A 15,160-nucleotide genomic window follows, 5' to 3' on the forward strand; every position below is an offset into this window, starting at 1 on the left:
TCCGTGGTAATTGCCATGTGCTCCTGCATTTATCTGTCTGGTATGTGTAGAGCATCTCTGCCGGAGCCTTTTTAGTCAAGGTCATTCTAATGCAGGTTGGGATGCCCAGCTATGCTCTGGTGAGGATGACATTATCTCTGGCATCTGCCTTTTTATTTTGGAGGCATTTTTAACATATTTAAAAATAAAAAACAGTGAGGAGCAACAATATTTCTGTACTAGTTGAGTCTGATGGGGTTTATTATTGAGAAATACTCCTAAAATAATACCAAAGATGAGAATTAGGCTGGAAATGCCATTTATTTGAAGGGAGTGTTGAATAAAACTGCTACCACAGGAACCCAGATAAGCTGTTGAGGTTACTAACTTTGATTTTTTCTTCCTTTACAGATGAGTCCAGGGAAAAAAGCCTTGCAGTTAAAATTAGTGAATATCTCTTTCCTGTGTGCCTGATGATAATAATATCATTACTAATAACACTTAAATTTCAAGATCTCTAATGCTTTCTCCAAAGGACTGGATTATTATTGGATTTGAAAAAATGTTTCTTTAGGGAAAAAAAAATCCCCATCTAAGTGATGTAGTTTTTAAGGAGCAAGGCAGGTCGAAGGCTCAGGTATCTCCAGATGGAGGAATTAGGAGGGCTGCCCTGCTTTGCTGTCACAACAGTTGACTGCCTATGTTGTTTACTTCAGCTGGGGGCTAGAATCACTTTTTCTTTTTAGACAATATATGCTTTTCCCTGAGGTGGATCAGCATGAAGTTCTCCGGTAGCATGTCAGTCGTAATAAAGAGACTGGTGTTCTCAGAGTCACGGCAAATTACCCTGCGCCATGACTGTGGACACGTGCCGCTGAGCTGAATGTAGCCAGCCAACATGCGCTAGTCTCTGTTTCATGACGTCTCTTGATTTTCAGTTTTCTGTTTGAGTTGCTCATCATAAATTGCGTGCTTCCCTTACACCAAAAGGCTGACTTGGTGCAGGGCCTTTGGTCTGCAATGGTGACCCGTGCTTTGTCCTTATAGTGTGCTCCTGGCCCTGGAACTCTGGGGAGCTGCTTCGAGAGCCGTGTGGTGGTTGTGTGCGAGAAGATGATGAGCCGAGCCTGCTGGGCCAAGTCCAAGCATTTGATCCACTCAAAGACCTTCCGCGGAATGACCCTCTTACACCTGGCTGCCGCCCAGGGCTACGCCACCCTCATCCAGACCCTCATCAAATGGCGGTAAGGCCCGAGTGCAGACGGCTAGTGGTGCTCCTCACTCGTCCCCTGCGCCTTCCTCCTGAACATTTCCACCGATGGAGGGAGATCTGCCCATTGAGAGAATGCAGTAGCCTGTGAGCAAAGGGCTTTCTCAGAGAACAAGTTTTCAAGGGAATTGTATGAACTTCTTTCCAAGAAATACTGAACAAAGTACCAGCTAAATGTTGGACTTTTTATTTCCTCTGGGCTCCTAGCAAAACAGAAAGTCCAAACCACCCCATGAAATTCAGGACTCTCCATTTCTTAGAGGCCCAGTTTTGTTCCATCTTTTTGGGTTTTATAACGTTCTAGTGTTTCTTTAACATCGACTGATTGTGGGGTAACTTCTGGTGCTGTCTCTTAACAGCACAAAGCATGCAGATAGCATTGATCTGGAACTGGAAGTTGACCCCCTGAATGTGGACCACTTCTCCTGTACGCCTCTGGTAAGGAATGGGTTCGTTTGTTCTCTGAACTGTTTTTCTCGGCTGGCATAGGGATCCTCCCTTTGTTACCCCTCACTGATGTATGACATTTGTCAGAGCGGTTTTGTAACGGTAATGTCTTGTGGCCCCGTCGAGATTGCCAGCCAGGGCCCATTTGTCAACGGCAGCAAAAGCAGAAGTAAACTATGTTTAGCTCTAGTGAGAAAGCCTGCTTTGTCTTCCTGTTTGTAGATGTGGGCATGTGCCCTAGGGCACTTGGAAGCTGCTGTTGTGCTGTACAGGTGGGACCGCCGGGCCATCTCCATTCCTGACTCTCTAGGAAGGCTGCCTTTGGGAATTGCCAGGTCAAGAGGTCATGTGAAATTAGCAGAATGTCTGGAGCACTTGCAGAGAGATGAACAGGCCCAGCTGGGACAGAACCCCAGAATACATTGTCCTCCGAGCGAAGAGCCTCATACAGATAGCTGGATGACCCAGTGGCACAGTGAAGTCATCAACTCTCCAGAAATACCCAAAGGAGTCACCGTTATTGCAAGTACCAATCCAGGTAAACACTCACAATTATTACATCTCAGAACTTGAAAGATTTCCCATTTGCTTTCATGCAGCTACCCTCAGAAAAGTCCATAGGACAGTCACATGCATTTAAGGTTTTTGTTTTTTTTTTAATGTTTCTGATTTTCCTTTTAGCTGTAAGAATGCCCAGGGCTTCCCCAACTAAAAATCCAGAAAGTAGAAAAAAAAAATCTATGTCCATGCAAGAAAGAAAGAAATACAAATTTTGGAGGAGGATTATCTGAATACAGTATGTGCTGCTGGGAAACATTTAAATGTTAGGGACTGTCTTGAGTTCCAGCTTTGCACTTTGTGTCCCTCAGGCATAGAGAAAGTGTTAATTCTTTAGGATTCCTAATTTTATCGCCTGTCCTGACTATCCTTTCTACTGTACTTTTCAGAGCTGAGAAGACCTCGGTCTGAACCCTCTAATTACTACAGCAGTGAGAGCCACAAAGATTATCCAGCTCCCAAAAAGCATAAATTGAACCCTGAGTACTTCCAGGCAAGGCAGGAGAAGCTGCTTTCCACTGCACTGAGTCTGGAACAGCCAATTATCAGGAAGCAGAGCCCTAGTTCTAAGCAGTCTGTCCCCGAGACAATCAGCCCCAGTGAAGGAGTGAGGGACTACAGCCGGGAAACCTCCCCTCCCACTCCAGAGACTGCAGGATTCCAAGCCTCTGGATCTCAGCCTGTAGTAAAGTGGAATTCCAAAGATCTTTACATTGGTGTGTCTACAGTACAGGTGACTGGAAATCCGAAGGGGACCAGTGTAGGAAAGGAGGCAGCACCTTCCCAGGTGCGTCCACGGGAACCAATGAGTGTCCTGATGATGGCTAACAGAGAGGTGGTGCATACAGAGATGGGGTCCTACCGTGATAGTGCAGAAAACGAGGAGTGCTCACAGCCCATGGATGACATACAGGTGAGCGTGGACAAGGTAAGCCTGCAGAGGCTGGCGCATCCATCACAGCTTCCGTGACCTTTACAGTCAGTTTCCAGAGGTCATGTGATTTTCTCACCAGTGAAGGCTTACAAGTCCGGTCTCATGCACAACAATGTTGGAGTATCTTCTGGACTTGACCACGCTTCCATTCATGAATCAAGCATTGTGAGTGGGTCTGAACACCAGTGACCGGGCCTCAGCAGAGCCTTCCCTCTTCACACCGGCTCCCAGCAACCCACTCATGACCCTGCTTCCTCCCTGCATCCAGGGTGGTTGATCTCACTGTTTTAAGTCCTGGTTATAATAGAGCCACAGCCTGATAATAGCTAGAACAGAAGGCCTGCGGATAGAATTTGAACGATCTAAGTGTTTTGATGAGCACAGCCATCCTCTGGCCATTGTAAAGGGCATGCATAGTGTGAGGCTTTCATGAGGTGTGCAGTGACATATCCCTGGAACTGATAATGGACTGCCTGTATGGTGAATCTAGACAATCCAGAATCCTTTCAGGGCACTGAACCTGTTAGAGACTAAGAATACATACGAAGCAAAGTTGAAGTTTGGCTTTTGAGCAAATTTAATTAAAATATACTATAGAGGGGAGGACCATAGGAACAATCTAAGAATATGTGTTTGACTTCCTCTCTTTCCAACTTCCCACTGATAGAACCCAAAACAAACTTTAAAGGGAAGAACTTTCACAACTCAGTAAGGCATCCATGCCTGTAGAAATGATGCAGCAAGAGGAAGGGGCCTGGAGATCTCACCCCTGGCCAGCTTTCCTCGGTAGAGGTTTGACTGCTGAACCACTCCTGCCGAGCAGCCCCATGCAGTTCACACAGAGTGAGAAGATAGCATGCTTACCTCTGTGCTCCCATTCCTCGGGAGGGTGAGGGTTCCCTGCTGCTCTTCCAACCAATGCAGTCATGGGGAGGGCTGCCAGGGAAATCAAATAATATTGTAGAGAAGGGGTTGGCAATTTTTTTCTGTAAAAAAGCCAAGTAGTAAATATTTTAGGTTTTGTGTGCCATAAGACTTTCTCATGACTCTTCAGTCTGTCTCTATAGCACAAAAGTAGCCTTAGACAACATTAAATGATTATGTGGCTGTGTGCTGATCAAACTGTATTTACATAAATAGGTAGCTGGCTGGACTGGCCTACCACAGTTTGCCAAACCCTGTTTTAAACAATTCCTGAAGGAACCCATACCAGATATCTATACTAAGCAATCTAGAACAATATTTATAACCACAAACATATAATAATAAATCACCAGGCTATGAAAATCAGCAGCTCAAAAGAGGGGAACCAATTTGATATAGTGGACATCTAGATATCTAGATAGTGTTCTAGAGAGAACAGTGCTGTCCACTAGAACACACCCCACTGGGGGAAATGTTCTTTATCTGCACCATGCAGCATGGTGGACACTGGCCACACGTGTACTCAGTGCTTGGGATGTAGATAATGTGACTTAGGAACTGAATTTCTAATTTTGTTTACACTCAAGTTTAACCACTGGGTAGCACAGCCTTACAGCAGTTGCCTTCAGTGAAGCAGTTGCTGCAGGATAGGAAAGAACCTTAAAGAATCTGTATTTTCACTGAGCCTTGAGAGAATTCATTTTGCTAAATTAAGAGCACATATCTATGGAAAAAAAGACAGCAGTCTAAGAAGTATTTGAGCCAAATGAAAAAAGTAGCAATTAAAAACAGTAGCTAATTCAAGAAATGGCAAGCCAGAGATCACAGAGGAGTGAACAATAAAACCAGTAAAACTGGAATTTCTGAATAATTATCGGTAGTGTGGCTATACATATAGGCTGTACATCAGGCAGTTATTAAGAAGGGATTCTTTAAATAGGAGAGGAAGAATATTTAAAAAATAACTTGGAACTCAGATTCTAAATTAACAAAACCTGGGAGGTAGGGAAATGAAGGCAAAAATGTACTGAAGCTGCTCTCCTGCTCGGGGCACATCCCAGACTTCGATCCACTTGTGATACTGCACGGTAAGCATAGGTTGAAATATGCTTTTTTGAAATGTCAGGTTAGCAGGAAACATAAAAACAAGCTACAGAATTTCTAAGTCATTGAAGTGGGGGAAGAAACTGTGGCCCATTTGGAAAAAGTTCAGGAATGGTAACAAAAAGCAATAACAGAAAATAAAATGTAGGAATATTTGCAAATGTGATTCATTCCCACTTTGGTAACTGATAATTCCATTAATAGAGTCTCAACTTGGGTAAAAAAGAAAGCAAAATACACCATATACTGCTTGTAAAAGACACAACTAAAATGAAACAAAATAAAAAGAAAGTGACAGGTAAAGATAGAACAGATAAAAGAATGAAAAGAAATGAGCACAATGCATGGCAAATAGTACATATATATAATTTGTTAAGAAGATAGGACCATCATTAATCCTCATAGCACCGCTTCTAAATAGTAAAGCAAAAACTAGTAAACACAAAGAAATATGGAGCCATACTCATAATCACAGTGTGAGATTAACACACCTTCTCACAATTTGTCAGATCAAGTAGATAAAAAAGGATATCAAAAAATTGAGCACTATAATTAGGAAACTTGATTTAATATATGTATTTAACATGTGATACACTTATATATGATTATGTAAGTATATGTAATCTAGTACATATAGCAAATATGTAATTTTTCTTTTTAGATATCTAAGAGACATTTATGAAAATTGCTCATGTAGTAGAAAAAGAGATATTAAATAAAACCCGAGGCTGCGCATTCAAAGTCTACCTTCTCTGACTATAATCCAAGAAATTTAGAAGGAATGACATGATTTTTTAGATCCAACTGCTTAGAATATTATTTGGCTTAAAGTCGTTTATATTTCCAGGCCTTTTTTAATGGCCTTCAGGATAAGAAATCAGCTACGCAGTATCGCAGAGTATGTCATTTATTATGATATTGGGGTGTTCCTACAGATACATATTTATAAAATGGAGTATGTGGGGACCTGCAGTCTCCAGAAATTTCACTTTGTTTTTAACAAAATATTTGAATTCTTTCATAGAAAAAGAATCAAGGTAGGACTTAATTCCTCCTATTTGAGTCACAATTCAAGACCAAGACAGAAGGAAAAAGGCTACAATGTTCTTTCTTTAAATGTTTTCATTTTTATTTCTATACGAGAATAATTCTTGTTTTCTGTTGAGAATTTAGAAATTTACTCAGGATAAGTGTCTTTAACAGCTTTATTGAGGTATGGTTTACATACCATAAAATTCACCCATTTCAAGTGTTCAGTGTGATGAATTTTAGTAAATGTGCAGAGCTGTGCAGCCATCACCATGATCCCATTTAGAATATGCCCACTGCTGCCCCAATAGTTTCCTGTGCCTTTTTACAGTCAATTCTGCTAACTGCCCAGTCTTAGGCAACCACTGATCTAATTTCTAGCCCCAGATTTTGCTTTTTCTAGAAATGTCATATAAATGGAATCACAAATCTGTATTTTTCTCTGTTCTGGCTGCTTTCACTCAGCATGTTTTTGAGGTTCATTCACACTGTAAGATAACCATTTTGCCAGCTTTGTACCCTTTGTACAGATACTTTCAGAACATTTTCAGTTCACTTAAAAACTTAAAACTGCTGTATTTCAATTTCCATTTACAAGAGATGTGCAAGGAAATTTCTGAAAACAAGGGCGTATCTCTGAATCTGATAAAATACATCTTAATCCAGACTAGTTTTGAGGATTTCTAACTGTATTAGGAATGTATTTGGGGTACAAGTATCAACAACCTACCTAGTGCTGTAATTGAAAAGAAGATTTATTTCCTCACATGACAAGAAGACTAGAGGTTCAGTTGCTTGGTGATGTCATTGGGGACCCAGATTTTTTCCTGAGTTTTCTAGTTTTGTCTTTTCCCTTCATGTTTGCTGATTATGGATCTGATAACAGCTGCTCAAGCTTGTTTGTAGTCAAGGTAGGAAGAAGAGGGGAAAGGACCAGCTCACTGATGGCTTTCATCAGGAAAGCAAAAGCTTTGCAGAATGCTCCCGGCAGATTTCCATATGGTGTCATTGTGCAGAGGCAGTCACGTATCGCCCCCTCAGGGTGCTGGAAGGCAGAGAATCAGGAAGAGGGTTACTGTAATGGGCTCAGGTCACAAGCTGTCCCCTGGGGCTGGCTCATTGTTTCTTTCCACAAAACTGGGATTCTCTAGGCAAGGCAAAAGGGTGGGGTTGGATATAAGATAACCAGTAGGGTCACTACATTAATGTGGTAACTTACTGTAGAACTGCCCGGTCATAATATCATTGTGTGGTTGACCTTAGCTGAGAGTAGAGAGAATGCACAAGCCAGAAATTCTCTAAAACTTGACCGAAGGTTTGACTGAACTATAATTTGGAGGGGCAGGTCTCAACATATTCCTTACAATGATACTGGAGTGCACTGGGTTGAGGGGTAAGCCGGTCCCCCTCATTTATTTCCCTCCACAGTAGGGTGGGGTGAAAGTAGGCCTGGCTCACTTGTGAGGCTCCCTCCTAAGCTGCACGTTCTGTGAACTGCGGGTTCCAGGTGAACATGGTGGCGCTGGCGGAGCACATCATTGAAGCCACACCCGACCGGATCAAGCAGGAGGATTTCGTGCCCCTGGGATCCCCAGCATTGGATAGGACAGACACCACCACCACCATGAGCAGTACAATGAGCTGGCTGGCCAGTTACCTAGCTGATGCCGATCATCTGCCAAATGCTGCCCAGATCAGGTCAGTAAAAGTCTGAGTCCCCGCCAAGGAGAAATCCTGGATCTAATTGGAGGCATGGGAGACTAACTGGATGTGATGAGCGCTGTGTGATGTGAGACCTTGTTAAGGCAGCAAGCGTAGGAAGGATGCAGTTGCCATTTTCAAGGCCCGGCTCATGTCTTCACCTCTTCCCTCATCTCTCTCCCCATGTAGAGCACATGACAGTGCATCATCATGTTTTCCTCCCGACTCAACTGAAGTGTCATCAGGACGGGATAGTATGCGCAGTGTATTTAGGGTTTAGCTGAATACTAACCTCATAATAGATGCTCAGTGTGTTTAGGGTTTAGCTGAATACTAACCTCATAATAAATGCTCAATATGGCATTTTTAATTGAAGGACATCAAAGTACAGAGTATGTTAACTGACCTGACTGAATGGAGGCACATTCTTAATAGTCTACAATGGCTCCTGGTGGATAGAATCTTGTCTCATTAATCAATATGTAATGGATCATGCAGATCAATCACCAATCTCTCTTTCCTGTGTCTCTTCTTGTTCCAGAAGTGCATATAATGAGCCTCTAACCCCCTCTTCTAATACCAGCTTGAGCCCTGTAGGCTCTCCAGTCAGTGAAATAGCTTTTGAGAAACCTAGCCTTCCTTCTGCAGCAGACTGGTCAGAATTCCTGAGTGCATCTACAAGCGAGAAGGTAGAGAATGAATTTGCTCAGCTAACTCTGTCCGATCACGAACAGAGAGAACTCTATGAAGCGGCTAGGCTTGTCCAGACAGCCTTCCGGAAATACAAGGTAAAAAAGAACAGAGTCCCAGTGTTGTGACATTCCTGAGATCAGCGAGAATAGATGAGAGTCAGCATCATTCAAATTAAAACATAGTTGCTTTTTTTTCCTCTGAGTTTATAGAACTGTTATTTGAAATTATGAAGTCACATGAGATGATTAATGATTTTCAAAAGCTTTAGTGAAGTAAAACTGACCAGTCATATAATGGTTATCACCATCTCAACTTACTTTTGGTAACGATAATGGAACGAACATTTATTATTTAGTTAATACAAAAGAAGTTGACACTATTGCCACAAAGAATGTATGAGCTAAAGCAAGGGTTTCTAACTGGAGGCCTGGGGACTGACTTTCGGCAACCCATGAATCCTACAATTTTATGGTAAAGCTTCTGTTATGCATTTTTGGTGGGAGAGGGTCCATAGCTCTCCACAGATTCTCAAATGATTCATTGACTGCCCTAAGAAAGTATTTCAAGCTATTCATCTTTGATTAGAAGTATTTGGGATTATCTTAGCAAAGATAGTGGTGACCTGGCAGTTTATACAGACAAACAGTACAATACCTGATTAGTTAAATATACTTGGAAAATGAGTATTTTTATGCCTTCTAACATCCAACTCTCATGGTTCTATTTAGTAGCAAGAATAGTTGGAGATTTTATTCTGTAAATCCATTTTTCCTAATTTATACTTATAATTAGTTATCATTGTATCTTGGTAAACCTGGTGTCTCAGTTCTAAAAAAATTAAGTGAGCAGTGGTTCTATTTGTCTTAAGAAAGTTGGCATTTCTTAGACTCAATCGTTTTTTATTTTTCTTCCTCACTGTACCCTCCAGGGCCGACCCTTGCGGGAACAGCAAGAGGTGGCTGCTGCTGTCATTCAGCGTTGTTACAGGAAATATAAACAGGTAAACCACCACTTCTGGTCAGATAGGAAATGCACCTCCTCCAAACAGCACCAGGCCCCTGAGGACTGCAGGGTGTGGTCTGGCTGAGGGGCATTGCGTCCAGTGCCTGATTCAAAGACTGACTTGCACTTGCCTTGATTAAAAACCAGCAGAAGATTTTCCAGAGGCGAGAAAAACAAAAACAAAAACAGAAACACCACCTGCAACTAAACTTACTCACGAAATAATTTTTGTTCACATTATCACCTACCTGACAAATTAGTCTGATACAAAGAAAGTTATGTTGGACGTGAGGATCTATCTTCCAGTAATGTTACCTATACACCCCATAAGAATGAAAGAACTCAAGGAAATTTGATACAGTGATTGGAGAAGTAGATACTGGCCATATTTTTGACCTTGAATTATGGAAGTTATATAATCATCAGCCATTTTTCCTTTTAGCTCCCTTACCTGTTTTAGAATGAAGAATTGTAAAAGTCTTTGAAAATCTTGAGAAGCCCAGAACATCTTACATTGCTTTTGTGTTCCTTAGCTAGAGATGCAGTCAGAATACTTAAGTATTACTGTTTCAAAAAAACCCCACAAAACTGTATTGTTACATAACATCAACAGATAGGAAAGGGCATTGATGTTCATGACCTTTAAGGCACATCATCTCATCTGCTTCTTGTAATTTTTCAAAGTGAACAATTTTATTTCCATTTTACAGATGAAGAAGCTGAGGCTCAGAGAAATTCAGTAAATATTAGACCTAACCACCTAGGTGTTTATAATAAAATTGCCTAATTGAGTTTGACAGCTTCACATGATAAAGTTCAGTCCTGCCAGTAGATTCTAGAACCTTTTATTAGGTTGTGCTTTGGGCAGGTCTTAAATTTTTACATAGGGCATAATTAATGCTGAGCTGTATATAGAAATTTGGGGTTATGTCTCTTATGATTTAGGGCTTGCTTTGATTTCTGATATGGGTTGTCATATTCTTGAGTTTCTTTAGATTAGGCCCAATTAATGGGGGGGTGGGGGGGATGTCTTCAGTTTAGAGCCAGTTGAGTTCATGATCCCAGTAAATGAAGGTTTATTGTGTAAACGCTGACACCACAGTACCTGTAGCTCTGCAGCAGGGGACTGACTGTACAGGCTTCTGTTTGGGGAGCAGGCTTCACGCTAGCCAAAGTGATACACAGAATCACAGTTTCGAGTCTGTAATTACAACAAGTATTTATTCCAAACTATGAGTTTGGTTTTTTTTTTTGTTTTTTTTTTTTAAGAAAATCCTCCCAAAGAAGTATTGTCTACAACCAGGAAGGCAGAAGGCATTATTTTTTGAAATATTGACAAATAAAAGACAAATATTTTGGAAGATGGAAGGCATTAATATAGCCAGGTTGCCTCTTTTTTGTTTTTTGTTTTGGTTGGGAGTTTTATTGGTTCTGGTTTTTAATTTCATTATATTCAGCAATCTAACATTAACCTTGTATTTTCTGTTTCTCCCCAAGCTGACATGGATAGCCTTGAAGGTAATGATATACCCAGTCCTCTCACAAACCATTCTACCAGAGTCACAAACTTCACACCCATCACCAACGACAAGAAGGGGCCATTAAGATGGCAGGGTCATGATGGCCTCCCCTTGCCAGACCACCTAACCACAAGGCATATGTCCCCTGGGGACCATGTGGTTATTCAGTTGTAGTGGCTGTTGGCATTAACAATCATTGGACGTTTTCAATGGCCAGTGTCAACCTAAAAAATCCATCCAAGCTAATTACTATGAGCCCAGTGAGCCACTAAATTAATTTATCTTCTACCTCGTGCACTTCACTGTGGCCCAGGCCAAGGTGGCGAAAGCACAGATGCTCTGTAAGAGACACTGTTCTTGCCTTATGAGACTTCTGGACAAATGGAAGTGGAAAACAAGTCAGATAAGACTAAAGAGGATTCTTGCAGAAGGGTCCCATATCTGGAACATTCTGAGAAATCTGTTTCCTTCCCTCATTCCACGTCATACATGCAGATATGCGTAGGCACAGGGGTTTTCTGAGGAACATTTTTCCCTCCAATGGTAAGTGGTCTTCATGTAAGCAAAATGCTTCGTTGTGACTTCTTGTCCCCAGAGTCATACTCTACTTCATGAGCAATTTGGACATAGCATTTTTTAAATATGGAGAGCTCTGTATGTTAGTGCCTGGAGACTGAAATGGAAGAGAGCTCATTCTCCTGCCTTCATCCTCACTTGTACAGCTCTGCAGCAGGCTGGACAGAAGGCTGCTGGTCCTGGCTCCTGAACAGTTCCCGGTTCTGGGACAGTTTTCCGGGTTTCGTGGCTTCACCCCTGTGTTGGTCTTATGAGTGTTAATCTTTTGCAGGTTAAATTAGCTTAAAGGTGTCAGCGTTTCATGATAAGCCTTGTATTTGGGACCTTGTAACTCAGAAATGTGTCATACGGAATGATACTCAGGAGTCAGATGCTGACTGCTAAGCAGATTTGTGCATGGTGGGAATTGGGAGGCATAAAAAGGGTTTAAATGTTTCAGAATTGACAGTAAGCATTAAACATTTAAATCTTACTTCCTAAATAAGTTTTTAAGATTCCTAAATGTCTAAGTGTATTGCTTTTAGAACATTTTTTCATATGGGCAAAATACTTTGATGTTTTGGGAAAACACATTCGAAGCAATTCACTGTGTGAAGGCAACCCTTAAAATAATATTTTGCACTTTGGAAAGGTAGGTGAAGAGGTTCCGAATTTGCCTCTTTGATGATTAAACCCAGAACAGAGACTGTGATAATGAAGGGGAGAAGGTAGCTTCTCTGCCTCCCTTCCCCAGGCTCAAAGGACACACAAATGTGCGCGGCTCCTGCTGTTACTCTTCTGCTTACTCTTGTTTCCCCTGCAGTATGCACTTTATAAAAAGATGACGCAGGCTGCCATCCTCATCCAGAGTAAATTCCGAAGTTACTACGAACAAAAAAAGTTTCAGCAGAGCCGGCGTGCTGCTGTGCTGATCCAAAAGTATTACCGGAGTTATAAGAAATGTGGCAAAAGACGGCAGGCTCGCCGAACAGCTGTAATTGTACAACAGAAACTCAGGTGAGTTGAGATTTCATGGAGGTAAGGGTGTCTAGGAAAGAAAACCTTGACTTAGTCAAAGGAATTGTCTGGCGCCGACAATAGGGTCTGTACAGGGACTAAAAAGCATTTTGTGGTTATTTTCTTTCCAGACCATTCTACACGGGACTTTGTATAGTCAGACACCTCTGCTCTCCATCTGGTTTTGTCTATTTAGCTCCTTCTCCCTCTGTCCCCACCCAACTATTCTGATGTCATCATCCAATTTCAACTTGTATCTGAAATTGGCAGGAAAGAAGTTACTGCTCAAAAGTGGCACCCCATTATAGGAATCTAGATTGAAGTGTGACTACGTGTATGATATCGGAAGGGTCTCATAGTCATGCCACTCCATTTTAGAGAGTGTAATAACAATTTTTAGCATGTTAAAACACATTGATAAAAGATGTCTCAAAAATAATAGCAGGAAGAGAGTATGAAACCCAAACAAATCAGCTTCTAAACAAAGTGTGGCTAATGCCAGAATGCTTTTTGCAATAAAATGAGCTTGTAAAGAGTTGTGACAAAACCATAGAGTGATACCTTGTTTTCCATCTCTGTATTGTCTCCCCTCAAGCTGAGTGGAAGTGCGCGTACACTCCCCTTCCCTTTTCTGCCAGCGATGCCTATACTCAGGACTCTCTAAAAGCAGGGCGTTTTATTGTTGGGTCTGCTGTGTGAACTGTTCTCTTAAAAGTCATCCACTGCTGGTGACCTGTTTCCAACTTTTGCATATTAGCTGGACAGCACTCTTCTTGTGACAGTAATATTCTGGCTTTTTCAGGAGCAGTTTGCTAACCAAAAAGCAGGACCAAGCTGCTCGAAAAATAATGAGGTTCCTACGCCGATGTCGCCACAGGTACATTAATTGTCATCTATACATACTACTCATCACAAATAATGAGATAACCCTCATCTTCTTAACCACTCATTAACTCCTATGTAAAGCTGACACGCCCGCAAATAATCAGGGTAAACGTCCCAAATTACCACAGGACAACAGAACTCTAACTAGGGACAGAGTTGCTGTAATCGGAATGCTGGTTCCGACTGTATTGCACGTGCTGAACAAAGGAGATTTGCGCCAGTGTTTCTGTTTTAATTTGGGTGTGAGGACATCTTAGTTGGACTAGCTTTTAATTTCACTCTAACCTCTATTTACATGTCACACTGCAGTATGTTCTTCACCCTAAACCCTTCCTGTGCTAATGTGTGTCTAGACAGAAAATAAACAGCTTCTATTCTTAAGGAAAGGATAAAAAAAGTACTAATTCTAAGACTTCCGAAGTAGAATTTCCACTAACTAGCTGGTGCCTCTCCTGGCATATGCAGAAAAGGAAAAACCTCGTATAACTAGAGGCACATTTTCAGTGGGAAACAGAGGGGCTCCTGTGACCATAGCATTCCAGGGACACACAGCATCTTCCTCTGATGCTAACTGGAGGAGTTTCTCTTGTTTCCTCAGATCTGAGACTTCTTGGTGAAGACTGGATCCTTGACTTACATTTGGGGGGCTGGTGGAAAGCGTTTTGTCTTCTTTGTTAGGTTGCTATGCCTCCAGCCTGATGTCTGTGACAGTGGCTGTCTGAGCTGTGTTTTGATGACTCCATTGTGTTGATGTTTCTCTGTGCCTCAGGAGCCTGTACAGTGTACAAGAACCAAACTTTAAAGCAGGCTTGTTTCCTCTTCCTGTTTAATTGTACCAAGAGCCTGAGTGTCTAGATTCAATTTGATTTCTCAGAAGTTTCATTTCACTTTAGTTTTTCTTACTCCTAAAACTATCTGCTCCCTAACTTTGGAAATGTTTTGACTTTGAGACTTAAGAGGGGTTAGCTGGCTACTTGTACTTTTACTTAAATTAACAAAAGAATTCGCTTATATGACAGTAGTAGGAAATGCATACACAGTCATGCATTAACAGTCATAAAAACATTTAAAAGAACCTTCTTTAGAATGTATTTGGTATTCTATAGCTGCATAAAAAGCTAATGTACACTTACAATGCCCCAGCAACCCATTTGCACTCTACCACACAGGGATTGGGTTTTCCCTCCATGATGGGCTAACCAATCAGATATCAGTATCAATACTCTGCAATAGAAAGTCTCATTAGGAAACACATATCAAAATATGGGGCATGGCCAGGGCATAATAAGTTAATTCTGCAGGCCTTTCCCAAGGCAGGCCCTTTCTTTATCACTCAGTCGCCCCTCTGCCTTAGCCTTAGAGCTTACAACCACGTGGAGTGGTCAGGTTTCTCTCTTGGTGAAAATATGTTACCCAGGCCCTTTCCCAGATGTTCTCCCATGTGCTCACACTCCCTTCCTCCTCTTCCCTCTCCTACCTGCAAAATGGAAAACCCCAGAAGATCCCATCCAGCCCTGCTGAGACTGTAGTTAACATGTTCCT

General features: G+C 41.7%; 1 protein-coding gene across 10 annotated transcripts in view; it reads left to right on the plus strand.

Moving 5' to 3' along the window:
• Positions 1–15,160, plus strand: part of CAMTA1 (calmodulin binding transcription activator 1) — an 833,565-nt gene that overhangs the window by 805,022 nt on the left and 13,383 nt on the right. For 4 of the 10 annotated variants that reach the window (XM_057499667.1, XM_036925330.2, XM_036925331.2 and 1 more), the window contains 10 exons: positions 1,027–1,223; positions 1,609–1,687; positions 1,919–2,234; positions 2,644–3,167; positions 7,753–7,943; positions 8,488–8,734; positions 9,568–9,639; positions 11,139–11,159; positions 12,540–12,733; positions 13,536–13,610. In XM_057499667.1, coding sequence (XP_057355650.1) covers positions 1,027–1,223; positions 1,609–1,687; positions 1,919–2,234; positions 2,644–3,167; positions 7,753–7,943; positions 8,488–8,734; positions 9,568–9,639; positions 11,139–11,159; positions 12,540–12,733; positions 13,536–13,610 — 1,916 coding nt within the window. The remainder of the gene's footprint in view (positions 1–1,026; positions 1,224–1,608; positions 1,688–1,918; positions 2,235–2,643; positions 3,168–7,752; positions 7,944–8,487; positions 8,735–9,567; positions 9,640–11,138; positions 11,160–12,539; positions 12,734–13,535; positions 13,611–15,160) is intronic. The other 6 variants (XM_036925336.2, XM_036925337.2, XM_036925333.2 and 3 more) reach the window with 3 other exon arrangements.

This window comes from Manis pentadactyla, chromosome 4 (genome assembly GCF_030020395.1).
Source record: "Manis pentadactyla isolate mManPen7 chromosome 4, mManPen7.hap1, whole genome shotgun sequence".
NCBI classification, from domain to species: domain Eukaryota; kingdom Metazoa; phylum Chordata; class Mammalia; order Pholidota; family Manidae; genus Manis; species Manis pentadactyla.